A 17,741-nucleotide genomic window follows, 5' to 3' on the forward strand; every position below is an offset into this window, starting at 1 on the left:
TACAATCACTGGTCAAACACATTTCCAGAGAAAATCCCCAAGATTCATTTTTGACTATGTTAAATTCCACTTGCCATGTTAGTTTAAAGGAGCCATAAACTAAATATTTCACCACAAAATATATTAGATTTCTCAGTGATGAGCTTTTCTTTCAATAAAACTTCCAATATATGACAGATTTAAAATAGCCACAGAAAAATTTTGGTAAGTTTTATCTACAGGGATCCCACTGAAAGAGACATAGAACTATTATATTATTCCCTCTTTGTGCCCAGCAGAGGGCAATGCAAGCTTAAGCTGACTACCAGTGTAAATTACCCACATGCTCAAATATTCAGCATTAAATTAATAATATAGTTTTCATTCTAGACTGACAATCAAATCATTGAAAACAAGACAAAGATTATGAGACAAATACAAACTCTTTATTCAAAACATGCACTTTTTGTTCCTAAAAATATTTTTTAACAAAACCAAACACAGTAACAACAAATGACAAATGGCCTTTCAGACTGAAAATATGGAAATCAAAGTAAAAGATTGATAAAAGAAAGAAACAAATGAAGCATATAAAAAGCTTGATACACTCGTTCTTTTTAATGTATACTACTGGATGAATGGTTGAAAAAATAAAGTATGTTAAAAAAAGGTAATACCTGTACTATAATATATGACTTTTTTTTAAGCTTGCCTCTCGAAACAATAATGAAAACTTATCTTTTCTTTCTCAAAAAATAGTGGGAATGCTTTTAAAATACCAAAAGAAAATATGGTGAAATTACCAGCTGAAACATACTGTCTCTCATTTTTTTGTCAGCTGTTTTCAAACACAACTTCTAAAAAAAATCATCAGAATTAGACCAGGACATTGTTGTTTTAACTTACATAAAACAGACAGCAGGACATTCCAGTCAGCTGCATTTAGACTACCGGAAAAACTCCCTGTGGTCGTGAGGAGGGCACTGCCTGACTATAGCGTGCAGGAGGCAGGAAACAGGATGACCACTCATTAGCTGTGAACTCAGCAGAATATTCGCTTCTCTATTCTTGATTTTGCACAATTAAACATCATGCATTTTTTACTAGAGAACTGGCATGTTAAAGACAATATCTAATGATTCATACGGTTTAGGGCTGCAGTACATATGTGAAAACAGCCTTTTTGTTGCTTGTGGGAAAACGATCTACACCAAAAAGAAATTGAAAAAGAAGAACAATTTTGAATATTCATGAGCAAAATTATTCAAATCTTTAACTGTGGATGGCAATGAAAAAAACTTTAATTCTGTAACATAAAGGGTTGCTCAGTTTGAATGAAGCTGCTTTTAGATGGTTTAAGTAAGGCACTTTCAATTGCAGCATTAAAGTCTCTGCTTAAACAAGGTAAACAAAAACAGGGTACCAAAATCTTAGCGCAAAAGGTATTCAAGATATTATTTCTGATACTTTCCCCCGCTCTATTTTCCTGCTATACAAAGCTTCTTTACTGAACTGAGCTAAATAGCTAAGCTGTTTTACATAGTCGTGTTTCAAATCCACTCTGAACCCTTTATGACTCCATATTTACTGCTACTGCTGGTGCCGCTGCTACCTCTGTCTGTATCTGCCCTGCTGGAGGCGTGTCTGTTGGTCTGCCGGTGTTTACGTTCACGGTGGGGCTTGCTGCGGTTGTTAGTGTGGCTCTGCAGCTGGATGTAGGTCTGATTATCACCCTCCAGGATTTTCTGAGGTCTACCGCTGTCCTTATGAACAGCCCTGGGTGCATCTCCCTTCCCAGCTCTGCACTGGTTTTCATCATTAATGCCGTTCTGTTGACGCTCCTCTTGGGGAATGTTCACGTGATTCTGCTGACATGCCAGCTTGGCATTAGTGAGATCAGTGATGGGTAGTGGTTGGTTGTGGTTCCCTGTACCTACTAGAGGAGGTTTGACGGCGATGTTGTACCCAGGTGGAGGCGCTGGTGCATTCCAAGAAAATGGGTAAGAGCTGTAGTCTTCCTCACTCAATCTCACCTCGTTAAGACGGCCTTGTCCTCTTGCCAGCCCGTAGAGCTCCTCATTGGGGAGCTCCGTCTTGCGGGAGTGTATTATCTCATACATGGTACCTATGCCCAGGTGAAGCATCTCCCATATATTGAGTGCTAGACAGAGCAGGGAGACTGTGTACATGATGAGGAGAAAGATTGTCTTCTCAGTTGGTCGCGACACAAAGCAGTCCACCTTATGAGGACAGGGCTGGTCTTTGCATACGTAGGTGGCAGGAACGGAAAAGCCATAGAGGGCGTACTGACCACAGAGGAAAGCAACCTCCAGCAAGGAGCGCAACAGGAGTTGGAAGACGTAAAGGCGCATCAATCCATCCTCTTTGATACGATGACGCCCATCATGGCGTACTTTGGCTTTTACTTTTCTATCACAGCTGCCTCCCTTTTCTGTTTCACAATCGTCATTCTCCACCTCTGCCACTTCATAGATCATTGGGTCTTCCTCGTTGTCATCCTCAGCCTCTTCAATGCCCCTGTGCTGCTTTCTGCCTGCAAGATAGTGCTTCTTGGGTTTCTTCTGGGAAAATCCATTCACTCCCCCACTTTCTGCCTTCTCCTCTGCCCGAGCAATTTTGTTGACAGCGTAGCCCAGGTACATAACTGAAGGGGTGGCCACCAGGATAATTTGAAAGACCCAGAAGCGGACGTGTGAGAGTGGAGCGAAGGCGTCGTAGCATACGTTCTCACAGCCTGGCTGGGCTGAGTTGCAGACAAACTTGCTTTGTTCATCGTAGTAGATTGACTCTCCTCCTACTGCTGTTAGCACAATGCGGAAAATAATAAGAGCAGTGAGCCAGATCTTGCCCACAAATGTAGAATGGTTGTGGATTTCTTCCAGCAGGCGAGTCAGAAAACTCCAGCTCATGGTAGTGGTGGAGAAACTACAGCAAGAGGCAACATACACGTCCTCTTACTCCCTGTGGAGAGAACAGAAAGCTTTGGGTTACGCATGCAAACTTAAAAGGCAAATATCTACATTGATTCATTGAACACTGAGGTGGTTATGTCATCTCTTTTCGAGCTGCCAAGGGTAACAAATGAAGTCAGAGACAAAAGAAGAAACTAAAGGTTTACTCCCTCCAGGATTCGCTGCTTCTACCATAACCGAGTATGGCTGCCCCCATTCCCCTGCTGGCCTGTGCTTCAGTTTGTCTCTTTTGCTCCCTTTTTAATCCTTCTCCCTGTCTTTTCTATGTCCTAAACTAAAAAGGAACATCATTACTTCTACTTCTATCAAACATGGTTTAGGGAGTGATGGCACACTGTCTTCTCACATGTCAGATTTATCGGTTGGTTAACATGGCATTTTTCATTAGTGCTACAGGTCACATGAAAAGCCATTACAGGGATCTTCTAAAGGGAGGTGGAATTGCTCAGAAAATTAAACATTGTGCATGCCATATATATATTACACTTTGGCCTGAATAAGGCCACAAAGGTTTATTTCACATTCCTTATAACCTTTACTGCAATTTAGCTTATTGTTCTATTTGAAAACATATAGTCAACCATGGTGCTGCTGACATAATACAACCACAATATGTGCATTAAAGATAAAATGAGCTTCCTGAAACAAAAAAAGAAGCGAACAAAAAAGTTCCAAAACTTTGTATAATGCAAGCAAATTCGTTTAACTCATTGCTGTTCATCCACCTGAAGGACAAAAGGATACTCTGAGAAATGGGACTTGACACATATGCTCTTGACATGCCCTCCAGGATTACAAATGTACATAACTAACACACTTTTTCCTTCCTTTGACATATTATTTTCAATTTGAAGACAAACAAAGTTCAGCACACAGCTCTTCTTGCCAGAATCTGATAATACAGAGTAGGAAAAAAATGATTTCTTACTCTTTCCATTTTTGTATATCTCTCAATTTGTCTCTCTTTTTCCTGACACACAGAATGAATTGCTCAGCTTTTATTTTACATATAAAGACACCACACACTCTTCTACTGTACTCACTATGTGTTTTGTTTAGCTCCATTTGTTTGCACAGATGGGTATGGCCACTTAGCTCTTCTGCAGAATGCACACCTACCTCCTGATTCGAAATAAATCACAGGCAAGTACTTTGTCTTTCCTATACATGGTGATCAAATAGTGTATTTCTTCACAATAACAACACTTTCATCCTTCAATGATAGCTGTGCCTTGTAGCTCATGTCCAAACACATCCTCAATATTAGTACACAAAGGGAAGAGTAATGAAGCAGATGGAACGCCTAAGTGTAATTGCCATCGTACTTTAAATTACACCTTAAAAACTAAAAGCCATTCAACATTGATTTGTTAATTTACAACAATATACAACAGTTTTATTTGCCTATTATGGTAATGAATGCACTCCTCATTAAAGTCTGATTGATATATTGGCTATCTGATATTACTAGCTGCTTGCATGAAATATATAACACAATGCAGAAAAAGATCCTTGCGGTCATATAAAAATGCTGTTCTCACACAGAAAACTGCCATTCACCTGTTTGCTATTTAAGGTAGGACCTGACCTTCAGAATTCACCTGAGTGTTATCTAACTGTGGTATTCTTCATCCCGTCTCTTTGTAAGGCTCTGTGAACTGGCCGAAGACCTCTAATGTGCTTCTTTATGTGCTTAGGACGTCCCAGCGGAGTTCCGAGAGTGTTTGTTACTTGGCGGAGTTAGGAGATTCTGTTCGGGGATTTTGATTCACAGAACCTTCCTTCCATTAGATTTTGTACATATTGGACTCTTAAACTGAGCACTTCAAAAAGACTTTGTATATAGCACTATCTACACCAGGACTGTAAATAAACTCACCGCACTTTCATTCCTGAGTCCTGCATTTGAGTCCGGCCAGACAAATCATGACAGCAGAGTGTGCATCACAGAGCAGTAAGTGCTGCTTAGTCAAGCAGGCATTCAAAGTAAGCAAAGTAGTTTTTTAAATATGTGTTAGAAATGAATAAAAACACTGACTTATCATTTTCTTAAATCTAATTGCTAGAAATTAATGTTGGCGTAAGTGCTGAAAATCAAGTATATGTGCATTAACCTTTTATCCCTAATCCAATGATAATTTACATTTAAGTTTAGCTGAAGTAAAGCCATTCATTGATGTTCAATAATGGCACCATTTTTATCATATTAATGTAAGCTGTTGAGACCCAAATGTACTAAGCAGTACATATCAGCATGATATTGCAATTAAAAAAATGTGTTGATGGGTGCGGAAAAAGAACATAGTCAGTTCATTTCAATGGTGATCAGCAATTGGCCGAGAGTAGAACAAATTAATGTGTCAAAAACAGGCAGACCTGTTGCATGGGATTTATGTAAGAAGTTTTGAAATAGCATTTCATGAGATTTCAGTCAATGAGAGGCAACTGAATTCCAAGATCTAAAGAGAAGCTCTAAAGGGAAGGAAAAAAGGAAGGGAGAAAAAAGACTACAACAAAGTTATTCTTTGTGTGCGCACTGCTGAGATAAAATACACAGACATGTGCGCTGATCTCTGTGTGGAAATGTGACTAACAGCCTGAAAAAAATGCAAACGTCTGTGCTCACGGTAACTTGGTCACTTGTAACCCGGCTGCCTATGAAGATGCAAGTTATATCCTCGTACGCATCTTTTATTGAGATTTTTCTCGTCCCTCCCTCCAATACCCCACGTCAAGTTCAGTTCAGTTCAGTTCTGCTACATTAATATACCAATATTACTGAAGACCAGAAATATGTGGGACTCGGCTCTAAACTCAGCGAAGAGCTACAGGAGAGAGCCAAAATTTTGGCGCCGTGCTCACAGCTTTGAGTCATCCACAATCGGCAATTACCCGCTCGTTCTGATAACATCTCCACTTTCAAAACCCCCACCGGCAACTATCACAACCACATAAGGCAAAAAAACTAAGACAGGCCTTTTTGTGTTAAAGTTGGTGCAATTTATAGTAAACCGTGTGCCGCAAACCTTAGTAAATCCTGTTTGTGTGAGTCATTTAAATATTTTCCTCCTAAAATTTCTGGAAGGCTGCAATAAAGCCAGCCACAAAAATACCTGTGTCCACGCCTTTCAGTCACAAAACTGACAGTGCAACTCGTAAATACCGAAGGCAGCTTTTTTAAGAGGTTTTAATATAAATATAAAATTTTATTTTCAATTAAATTAATTTCAGTTTTGTTTATATAATCCAGCAATACAAACTTTGTCTCAAAGTGGTTTCTATCGTGAAGTAAAGAGCCTACAATATTAGAGAGAAAACACAATAGATCAGACAATCCCCTGTGAGTAAGCACCTGGTGACAACAGTGAGGAAGAGCTTCCTGTTACAGGAAGAGATGTCTGGTTAAACCAGGCTCAGGGACGCCATCTAACTCCAGGACATGTGGGTAAAGAGAAGAAAAGGAGAAGAACACTTTTTTTCACTTGTGCACTACTACTAAATACTCTACCTAACCCCAAAAAACCTCTAAGCCGAAGACACCCATCTGCTCAAACCTAGGGCTGCAGACGTCTAAAGTAAGTAAAGTTTTAAAGGTCTAGACTTCTGTGGGGCAATCTGTGCATGTAATGTGCCTGACTTTAGAGGCTTCCTAAGAATAGTTCGTATTCAAACAATCTAGCTCCTGCACTACTACTTGTAACTGTACATGGCAAGAGGAGACAGAGACTTAGACTGACGTGACACGGGAACATGACTGAGGTTGTGCTGGAACTGCTGATATACGGAATAAATTATTTTGCCATACTGAATAGAGCATTCATCAAAAAAGCAATTCTTTATACCTTTATCTTTACTTGGTTCATTTATGTCACAAGAAAATAAATTATAAAAAAAATAAATAAATCAAAAGACAAATCAAATGGGTTAAGGTAGTATATCTTTCATCTGTAATCTTCAGGACACCACGCTGCAAGTGACTATTACATGCTTCGTACATAATTTGAATATGTAATAATTGATTGATTATGCTATAATCTTATGAATCTTTGAATGTCTTGAGGCGACTGTTGTTGTGATTTGGCGCTATATAAATAAAATAAAATTGAATTGAATTGTCAGTGTATTTTGCATGTGTGTAACTGAATATAAACAATACCCCATCAGCCTTTTACAACTGAGGGGTAAAAACTTCCAAGAATTTAGTATGACGAACTATGTCAATTTCAACTTTACATAGTTCTAATTTAATCAGCTTTTAGGTTTGATGTTGATATAATCTTAGAAATGGATTCTGACATGGTATTTGTTATAGGTAGTTCTCAGAAAAGATTATTAATTAAGAATATTCTTTTTAGAAAGCTGCCAAAGCTTTTGGCTGTTTTATATCATTGTACACTGAATGACACAGCAGTTCACTCACAAATATGCTGATAACTGAGACAATTAAACATGTAATGGCCACACTAGAGGTTTTCCTTATTTTTCAGAATGTATCACTTCAACAGCCCAGATAAAATGTGATATAATATACACCACATATTATACAAGTTCAAATGCAGGGCTCTATACACACACACATACTGATTCCATGCCAGAAGAATTTTCCCACTAACGCTATGTAATAATAAACATAGTGACACACTGTCACATTCATTAAGTATGACACATTAAAAAAATGTCCAGCTGCTAACACAACACTCAATATTCTTCCTTCCTAATGTCTCACTGCGTGAAGAAAAGAAGTTCTGAATGTCTCATTAAGAGTCACGTGCCCTCCAAACCTGCACATCTGGCCATGTTGTGTAATGTACCATTTGGAGGCCCAGTAGCACAGTATCACCACTACCCAAACACGAACCTTACCGACGGCCTGAAACTGGGACAATCCTTCACGTTGCTCGTTTTTTAACTCATGATCAGCCAGGATACGCATTCAGTGTACAGCAAATTTAAACATAAAAACAACAACCTAATGTAATTAATGTAGGCACACGTCTCACTTAATCATAGCAAGATACATATACAATAGTTTTAACTGATCTTCTTGACTCAAAGCAAAGAAAGAAGCAAAAATAACTCAAAATACTCAGAATAATTTAAGCTTGAGAGTTCAGTTTTGATGAGAAGTTCCCAATATTATTTGCATTTTGCATCAAATCCATGTGTTTTTCTGCACTAAATCAAACACTCAAGCACAATAGACATTTCAGTATATTACATGATCAAAATCACAAGGAAAACTGTAGATTCTTGTCAAACAGAGTAATACGGACTCAGTGCCGCTTCAACACAGACTCATTATGCTTACTTGTATCACAGCCCTAATCGGAACAGAGAACCTGGGTCTTTATATTTAAGCTTTATTCTCACTGGTCTTGATAAAAAGTTCCTCAGCAAAAGATTTTTAAGGAGCACATTTGGGTCTGATGATCAGCAATCCTCCAATCCTAAAATATTTATTTCAAAATAAAAAACAGAGGCGTATTTTCACACTTAAAGAAAGGTGTGAATGAACATCTGTTTAGATAATTACCTTTCTGTGATTATGGCCAGATTTTGTGATAAACACGCCATCCACATTTGTTAAACACATATGCACCAGACCAGAGCCTGCTGTCAACACTTTTTTGCTTCCATAAAATCTCTTAATTCTATGGTGGGAGGACAAGAAAATAAACCTCACAGTTATGTCTTCATGTAAAGCCACCTAGTCCCTAAATGTACAGCTCCACGCCCCTGGTTACTTATAGTGCCACACTGAAAGCTTTCCCCAGATGTCTCCCAGACCCAGACCCGCCGCCTCCTGCTTCCTACACAGCTAGTAAAAAAACTGGGGTTGTACATGCCTATCTGAGAAGGCTTCAAGCTGTGGATGTGAAGGTTAGTGGTTTCCTTCAAAGCTGTAAAAGTGATGCTCAACCCAAAATCTAACTTTGAGCATGAAACAGTCAACAGCTATTAACTTAAAAGGGAACTGTTAAAAGTTTGTAGATTGCTGAGACTGCTCTTATTTTTGGAGCGCGTTTCTTCTTGATGAGATACACGTTATATACACAGTAGAAAGCTGAATTAAAGGAGGGAAAGCATGCATCCCATGCTCCCTGCCTGGACTCAAACCAGGCATTATCTTAAATGTAACTAACAACCCCTTGCCCTGGCATTTAGACAGAAGAACGGGAATTGCTTCCACGCTGTGTCCCAGAGCGAATAAGTCAACAACAAACAAGAATTCATAAGATCAAAGAAGCAAGAGGCAGGTTTGTCGGGGAACTACACCAACGCTAATGAGGACGGAATAAAAAAGAAGAAAACAGTGACAACAGCCGGCAGAAAAAAAACATGTCTAAGCTAACGTACATAAATAAAATAATGACCACGTAGCTTTCCCAAGGAAAACAACAGCGGTGTAGTTAGACTAAATTAAACCCTCAGCATCTCTTCTCTCTGTACCTTGCGTTTAAGATGCAAAGCCCACGGGGTATTTTCAGGGTCACTTTATGAGCCATCCACTCAAAGATGTCAAAACACTCACTATGACGCAGCGTGAGGCGCACAGTTTGATGTGGACACGAGCCTCTAGCTTAAAGAGTTTGTTTGCCTACCTTGAAAAAGTCAAGACAGGTACATTATGGTTATATAATCCTGCAATGGAGCTGGAAATACCTTGTGTAATAGGCGTAGCAATATTTCTCTTAACATTCAAAATTTACGACATGCTATTATCTATGCAGGCGTTCTCATAGTTATTAAAAATTTTGAGGCCGAGTAAAGAGGTTTGGACTTCCACCAAGGGAAAATGAGCAGGACTGTGATAAAAAAGATATTTTAACTGTTTTTTTTTACAAGTGGGAAAAGTCCCCAAATTGGATAAACTGAAGAAAATTAATGGAGAAATATATAAAATACCTTATATAAATAAGGTAACACAGACCCTCTGTCTTAAATATATGCTGAGCATTTGTGGTTATACCCACATTCGCCTATTCACATAATTAACTGTGAGGGGACAACGTAGGGTTGTATATTTTCAAAAAAGATAAAGAATAAAATTATATCGCTTATATTGATATTGTGTAACATTGCATACATAATCAATTTCATTCATAAACTCATGCTTGTGTACCTGCAGTGCTCAAAAGCCTGGCCACATTCACTCAGATGTTACATTAAGGTTACAACTGCATATGTGGCATTAGTTCATGTGAACAGATGATTAAGAAATTCCTGAAGCAACAGCAGCTGCCGTTTTGCACATTTTGTTACGAGTCTAAGTAAAAAACAGCTTGAACAGTAAAATTGTTTTAATTTTAAAAGACAAAAAAACCTCTAAAATGTTTTTGTTAGTTTCTTAAAAACTAAAATGCCTCTAAGCTGAGAAACCACATGGAGCATTAGGATCAGTCGGTTTAGAAAAATAAAATCAAATAAAAAAGCTTGTAGTGTCTCAAATGTTTGCTTCGACTTATGAATGATCTTTATGTCATATCACTCAGCTGTCATATCATCCAAACTATGATCTAGGATTTTAGTATTTTACTTGGTTGAGTAATTTAAACAGCCTTAGAGTACAGGATCAAATTAATTTAAAAAGCCATTCTCGGTATTGTGATGAATCTTATTACCCCCTTGCTTTGTGCTTTGATTCCTTTCGATCCTTCCTGTTATCCCAGAACTCAGAGAGACTTCAAACCCCATGTGCCTGTAAAATGAATAGAAATATATTTTTTAAAGCTATGTAGTTAAAGGAAACCTGACAGGTTTTTAGTCTTTTTAAAAAATATTTTCACATATCTGTGTTTATGTTTTTAGCTCCTATAACTGTGCCTTGCCTAGCCAGAGAACTAAACTGTCTTTCATTAAACAAAAGAATTTAAATTAAAATAGTAATATTTAGACCCACACAGCATGCTCTTCCAACTACTAATTTGGTTCTTAGTTGCTGAAGAAGATCCACATGTTAGAAAAAAAAAGTTATTCAGGAAAAAGAAAATATTTTTGCTGCATACAGACTAAAATAAAATTTTCCTAACAGGAGTTTAAGGGATTTATGCTAACTTTATGCTAATGCTAAAATAAGATGTCAAAGTTTCAGATAGGGTTTTCTTTTTTTGGGGGGGAGGGTCACCAAATATATTGTACACATTTTTTTAAATATTTGAATTATTACAAACAACATTTGTGAAATTACAGTAGTGTAATAACCTGCAAAATAATCGGCTAACTAAATCTGCAACCAGGTAACCGAACTTGCTAGCAAACCTGAGTAACTTGCTAAACAGGCTAATCTAACATTATAGCTTCTTAATCAAAACACAACAAAATTGTAAGAAAAAACAGGAGAAAGTCAAGTCTCGTGGTCTTTCTAGTGCCCTAATGATTCATTCCAATCTTTTAGTAATATTTCCCTCAAAACAATTTTCACAGTTACTCATCACTTATTGTAGCCACCTCACCTTTTCTGGCGGACTTTTGCTGGATCAGCATTTGAATCATCAACCAGCAAGATGTGGTACTCCCTGTATGCAGAGAAATACAGTCTTCACCACAAAATTACACCACAGTGGTTAATAATCATCTCCATTCACATAAAAGCTGAGGGTGAGTTTAGCTCTTACTGTTTTAAATGTAAAAGTAGCTCCAGCAGGCTGAACCAAAGACGGAGGGAGCTTGGTTGGAGCAGAGGAAGGCAAACTGGCTGAAGCGGGAAGGAGGGGTTTCTGGGCATGTGTGTGTGTGTGTGTGTGTGTGTGTGTGTGTGTGTAAGAGAGAGAGAGAGAGAGAGAGAGAGTATGTGATGCATCATAAGGCAATTTTCCTTCTTGATTTTTCTGTAAAGATCAAAAAGATGACAGTTAAATGCCAGGGTTCTGGTTTATCTGCCTTTAAAGCCTGACAGCATCAATACCATTTTTATTTACACGTCTGCCCAAAAATAGGGACACATTGCCTTTTTCTGTCTACATAAATTAGCTGGATGATCACTCGCTCTGATTTTAAGTGCTGTATAGTGTAGCCTTTTATTTTCCCCCAGTCAGGATGGGCATCTGATGTCAGATCTCGGCCAAATCAAACAGGAAGATTGGAAGTGAGAATCAGGAGCCGATGTATGAGTACCAGGACAGGTATGCAGGGGAGAGAAGGAGAATGAGAGTCAGTAGAGGGAAGACAGAATACGTGTGTGTGAATGAGAGGGAGATAAGTGGAAAGATGAAGATGTGAGGAGTAAATGTAGTGAAGGTGGATGAGGTCAAATATCTAGGGTCAGCTATATAATGCACAAGAGAAGTGAAGAAGTGAGTGCAGGGAGTGGGTGGAGATGGATGCAAGGGTTGATTAGTGACAGGAAAAGCTTTCAAAATGGTGGAGAGACCTACTACAATGTATGGTGTGGCACTGACAAAAAGACAAGAGGCAGCTGATTGTGTTAACATTTTCACTAGGAGTGACCAGGATGGACAAGATTAGAAATGAATACATTAGAGGAACAGAGGTTAAGATGTGTGAGGACATGGGCAGAGGAAGGATAGTGGCTGTATTAGACAAAGGATATTGTAGACCACGGTGCCAGGCAGGAGGAAAAGAGGAAGCCCACAGAGGACATTCATGAATGTAGTTAAGAAGGACATGCAGAGGGTTGGTGTGACAGAAGAGGATGCTAGGGATAGGGGGAGATGGAGGCTGTGATCTGTTGTGGCCACTCCTTTATTAGGAGCAGCTGAAAAAAGCAGAAGGAGAGAAAAAAACAGAGTAAATGAAGAAGTAAAGTGAAGAAGTAATGCCTTGTTAAATCACAAATTCACTGTAATTAACTAAATTTTTTTGGAATGCGTGATGTAATTGATAGAGCCATGAATTCTACTTTCCTCCAGAATATCCGAAAGGATAATCTCCGGCCATTAGTTCGTGCCCTGAAGCTTAAGAGCACTCAGGATACGCAACAGGACAATGATCTGAAACATACTTGAAAGTCCATCAGCAAGTCTGAATGATTCAAAAAACAGAATTAAAGTTCTGGAGTGATTTAGTCAAAGTCTGTACTTTGATTAAGATCCTTTGGTACGACGTTAGACAGGCTGTGTATGCTGGAAAACCCTTCAGTCTGGCTGAATTTACATTTCTGCAAAGACGAGTAGGCCAAAATTCCTCTACAGCGATGTGAAAGACTCATTGCCAGTTATTGATGGCAGTTCTTACTGCCAAGGATAGCACAACTAGTTGTTAAGTTTTTAGGGCAATTACTCTTTCACACAAGGACGAGTTTGGATGGTTTATTTTATCTTAACAATTTAAATTATTATTTAAAAACTGTATTTAGTATTTACTCTGGTTATCTTTGTGTAGTATTAAAATTTGTTTATTTGCAAAATCTAAGAAATCATGAAGGAGGCAAATACTTCTTCACAGCCCTCAAAAGCCATGGTGACGTGCTGCAGACCATTTTCTATCCCTTGTCCCATCTGTCCCATGTTTATAAAAGTAAATGTAAGAAACATGCGGCTAAAAAAGAAGATGTGCTGATCTTTAAATGCATCAATACTGAAACCCACAGATAATGATCAGACAGATCAGCAGTTGAAATAATAGCTTTAACAGAATCAGGATGGAAAAGGGAATATGCAAGTGTGCAAAGACTATAACATAAGACTACAAAAACACATTTTTAGCTTTAAGTCTGGAAATGCAAATACAAGACATGATCAATGCCAGACCCTTACCCACAGTTTGCACGTATTTAACTACTAAATGTCAAAATCTGAGACCATCCCACCTTGGATTTCTTACTTGTTGTTTGTAGGAATCTGGTAACCCTGCTCAACCATACTTATGTTACCTTTTATATTTTACAAATACTAAAGGAACAACTGCAAGTTCTGCTGATATTATAAACATCACACAGTCTCAGTCCTTTGTTTTGTCATGTTTTTATAGGGTTATAAGTATTTCTCGCTTATCTTTGTCTTTTTCTTCTCATGGAAGATCATGCAGCGATGAAGGACTTTACTCGGCTTTAATGCGCATGATGGATTAGGAGCGAAATATTCAGCTCAACAATGAATGGGAATGAATGTGAAAAATGTGCTGCTAACATATCAGTAACCTCCACTGATATGTGGAAAAGGTTCATCGCAAACTGTCTGGGTTCATCCTTCTCTTCTTGCTGCACAAATGAAGTCATGAGCCAGGGCTTCATGAAAAGGGCAAAGGCAAGTGTTTTCAGACACATGCTGTATATGGTGCAGTCTGAGACTGAACAGACACTCACTGTTTGTTTCAACTTTGTCTGCTGGGCTTTGGTTACACAGGATAAAAGCTTCCTTAAAGAGCCACTGAATGTATTTCACACATAAAGGTCTGTTTGCTGCACTTCTGGAAGAGAAGACCACCCATACTTGAAAAAAGGTGTGTAATGGCATCTATACCTTTGGTAAGGTGATACTACGATCAGATTACAAAGTAAGAGGAGGTTTGAAAGATGGGAGACAGTTAAGCTGTAATTAGGGGTGCTGTGAAGTTGCAGTGAGGGAGTCCAGGGTGGAAACTATATATTACAAAATAGGATATTTCAATTGCTGCTATGAAAGTACACTTTATTATATCGCAAACATCGCCTGGCTTCTTGTCAGCTTCCCTCACACTGGCACACATTCAGCAGATAACTCAGAAATGAAAGCTTCTCAGTGCAGGGAGGATTATTTTGTGATTTTTAGCATCTTCAAGGACACGCAGACACAATTCAGGCATTGTTTTTCTCTGTGGCTGACGGTCTGCAATGAAGGACTCTTGTTTTTATCTCCACAGCTCATCTCAAGGACGTTAGATAAACGTCAGCTCAGACGGCCCACAGTTCCCACTCCTTTCCATTTCTTTCTGTTGCTAACTTTCTTTTTAGGGAGGGCCACTGCCTAACGCTATTAGCATGACTTTTTGGCTCCCAGTGTTCTCTTAAACTATCACTAGAAGAAATCAAACGCAGAGCAGTCAAAATGCTTACAAGTCAAATCTGCCTGATAGCACTTTGGCATAGAAAGCTCAAATCCTAATTCAGAGTGACCTCTTACAAGGCCGGAGCCTCTTAACTGAGTTATCTCTCACCTCTGAGGGAGTAATTGAATGGAGAACAATCAATGAGGTTATCCATAAACGCAATCATCTGGCAGCACTGGCCGTTTAAAGCACTTCAACAGTTGAGTGTCATCTCTTACTGGTGGGAGGAAGGGCTGTATCAGCTGATGTATGGAGCTACAACAGGAGGCTGTCATTGACCAGTTTGAGATCCTCAAATACGATTTGTCATCATTCTCCTCAAACTGATGCTAATTGTGTTTTCTATCCATTTATTTACCTCTGGAGGTCATCGAAAATGGGGTTGGACTACAGGCTGTCTTTTGTTTATTTGACTATACAGACAATACATGTCGTCTCTCCTTAATACCAGCTCAATATGACCTCTATTGAAGAATCAATTCTGGTAGGATCATTTGTGCTGAGAGTTGGAAAAGCCCAGAGCTGGCAGACATGTTTTTCAAAGTGTGATGGATAGATCATACAGAAAAAGGAACTGCAGAACAACATATAGGCAGTGATAGTGAGGGCTACAAGTGTCCTGTACAGTCAGCTTTTTGTTGAGTCATTATCATTGGGGTCCTGGACTGACAACAGAAAATATGACGGTAGACAACAACAATGACACGGAATCACCCGAGGGACGGAGTGACAGGATAAATCAGAGAGAAGAAATCAGATGTGGGGAGAACAATGTCCAAGAGAGTGGGTAAAAAGATTGATCACACAGACTCGTCTTTATCTAATCTGACAGAAGTCAATCCACAGAAGAAGAACGGAGCGTAGAGAGACAAGAGAAGAAGCACTGGTTAAAAGGCAGCAACAAGGTTACAGCAGATTAAATATGAACAAAACAGGCCATACAAGCAAGAGAGCTGAATCAACGAATTACTTGGCAGACTTCAGCATCATCTTAAACTAACATGGTGACATGGAGCGCCTCATACGCCATCTCCATCACTGCAGCCTAGAGCCTTTACTGTCATATCCTGTGAGCCATGTTTCATGAATTCACATCAGCACTGCTGTTTGTGCCAGAGGAACCCTGCTTCCATTGATGTCACTTTGTTTTCTTATTAATCTGTGTTGGCTTAAATAATTGGGATAATGTAAGGACTTGCCAAAGTCACATTCACACTGGAGGGCACTCCTGAGCTGATTTAATAGCGACACAATAACTTGGCGCCATCTTCTGGAGAAAAGGTGCCTTTTCATATGTGATCCTGGGAACCTGCCCTTGACAAGAAAAAGTCAAATCACCCTTTTCTTACAGAGCCAAGGTGTTAGCATTTAGCCCTTGCTTGTTTCTGAAGAAGTAAAAATTTCTTAGGCTGGGAAACATCATTTAAATTATACTATTTAAACTTCTAAAAGTTTAGTTTAGTACTAGTTTAATTTCAAAAATTCTTAATAATTTCTTTTAGTTTTGCAGAAAAAAATCACTCACAGATTTTCATTGTCTGTACAGTATTTCTCAAATTGACTGTAAAAGATGTTTAGTTCATAGTACAGTAGCATAAAGTAACATGATCAACCTCAGTAAGGATTTAATGTGCTACGAGTTAAATCCAATACAACAGTATTGTTTGTCTGTAAAAAGCTGAGTGAATGTGCCACAAACACACACACTTGGGTTTACAGGAGTTTCTTTTGATTCAGAAAGTTTCTAAACACTAATTAACCCAACAGCCTTTAAACTGGATAAACATGTTATCCAAATAGTGCTTTTATTATAAAGATGTCCCAGAAACTTTACTGTTTAACTGTTTTCTTTTTCTCATTTTCACACACAATAATGAATCAAATAATTTTTTAGCATTTCATCTCTGTGTCTTGTGCTTCTGTTACAAAAGTGGTATTATTATTTCCTCCTCTTGCGTCTAATGATAAATAAACATATCATCTCCTTTGAGAAGGAAGATTAGATCTCCTGTGCCTCTGAGATGCTCACCGTTTCCTCCCCCACATCACTCCCTCATCTTTTAATTTCGTCAACACAGCCTTGACGTCATCTCTCCCTAAACATAAACTTCAAACCAACAACATCAACAAGTAACAATTACAGACTCGTACCTCCCCAAACTAAAACCAGACTTTACTGTTCTGGTTGCTAAAAGGAAAAGGAAAATAAAATCTTCTCTTTGTAAATGCAATCTTGACTTAATCTAAATTCACTATTTTCAAGAAATTGAGTTTTTCTCACAACATAATTTAATTTTGAAATGTATCCTTATTTAGGAACAGCTGTGGACAAAACAGTCTTTTGTTAAAGTATTTTTCTTGGCTTGATGCTCTCGTCTAATGAGGATCCAAATTATAAAGTCCAAGTTCAACTGATCAGGCACAACCTTATGACCATGTGCCTTATTTTGCATTATCCTGTTGAAAGAGGCCACAGCCATCAGAGAATACCATTTCCATGAAAGGGTGTACATGGTCTGCAACACAGAGGTTAGGTAGGTGGTACGTGTCAAAGTAACATCCACATGGATGCAAGGATCCAAGGCTTCCCAACAAAGCATCTTGCCTTCTTCCCGTAGTGCATTCTGGTTTTCCTGCCTGTTGAGTGAGACAACTTTTAATAGATTCTCACCACTGCAGACCGGGAACAACACACAAAAGCTTTGGTTTTGAAGATGCTCTATATAATCAGAAATTTTAACTTACAGGTGGCAACAAGATGTTCCTTTTTTCTCCATAAAACAC

The 17,741-nt window shown here is 38.6% G+C and overlaps 1 protein-coding gene across 1 annotated transcript; it reads right to left on the reverse strand.

Moving 5' to 3' along the window:
- Window positions 1–507: 507 nt before the first annotated feature.
- Window positions 508–11,668, reverse strand: LOC134633130 (gap junction gamma-1 protein-like). Its single transcript, XM_063481993.1, has 4 exons — window positions 11,588–11,668; window positions 11,426–11,488; window positions 10,595–10,671; window positions 508–2,961 (listed from the first exon to the last, which is right to left on the reverse strand). The coding sequence occupies exon 4, from the start codon at window positions 2,907–2,909 to the stop codon at window positions 1,530–1,532; it is 1,380 nt and encodes a 459-aa protein (XP_063338063.1). The 5' UTR covers window positions 2,910–2,961; window positions 10,595–10,671; window positions 11,426–11,488; window positions 11,588–11,668; the 3' UTR covers window positions 508–1,529.
- Between the last annotated feature and the right edge of the window lie 6,073 nt (window positions 11,669–17,741).

This window comes from Pelmatolapia mariae, linkage group LG8, assembly GCF_036321145.2.
Source record: "Pelmatolapia mariae isolate MD_Pm_ZW linkage group LG8, Pm_UMD_F_2, whole genome shotgun sequence".
NCBI classification, from domain to species: Eukaryota; Metazoa; Chordata; class Actinopteri; order Cichliformes; family Cichlidae; genus Pelmatolapia; species Pelmatolapia mariae.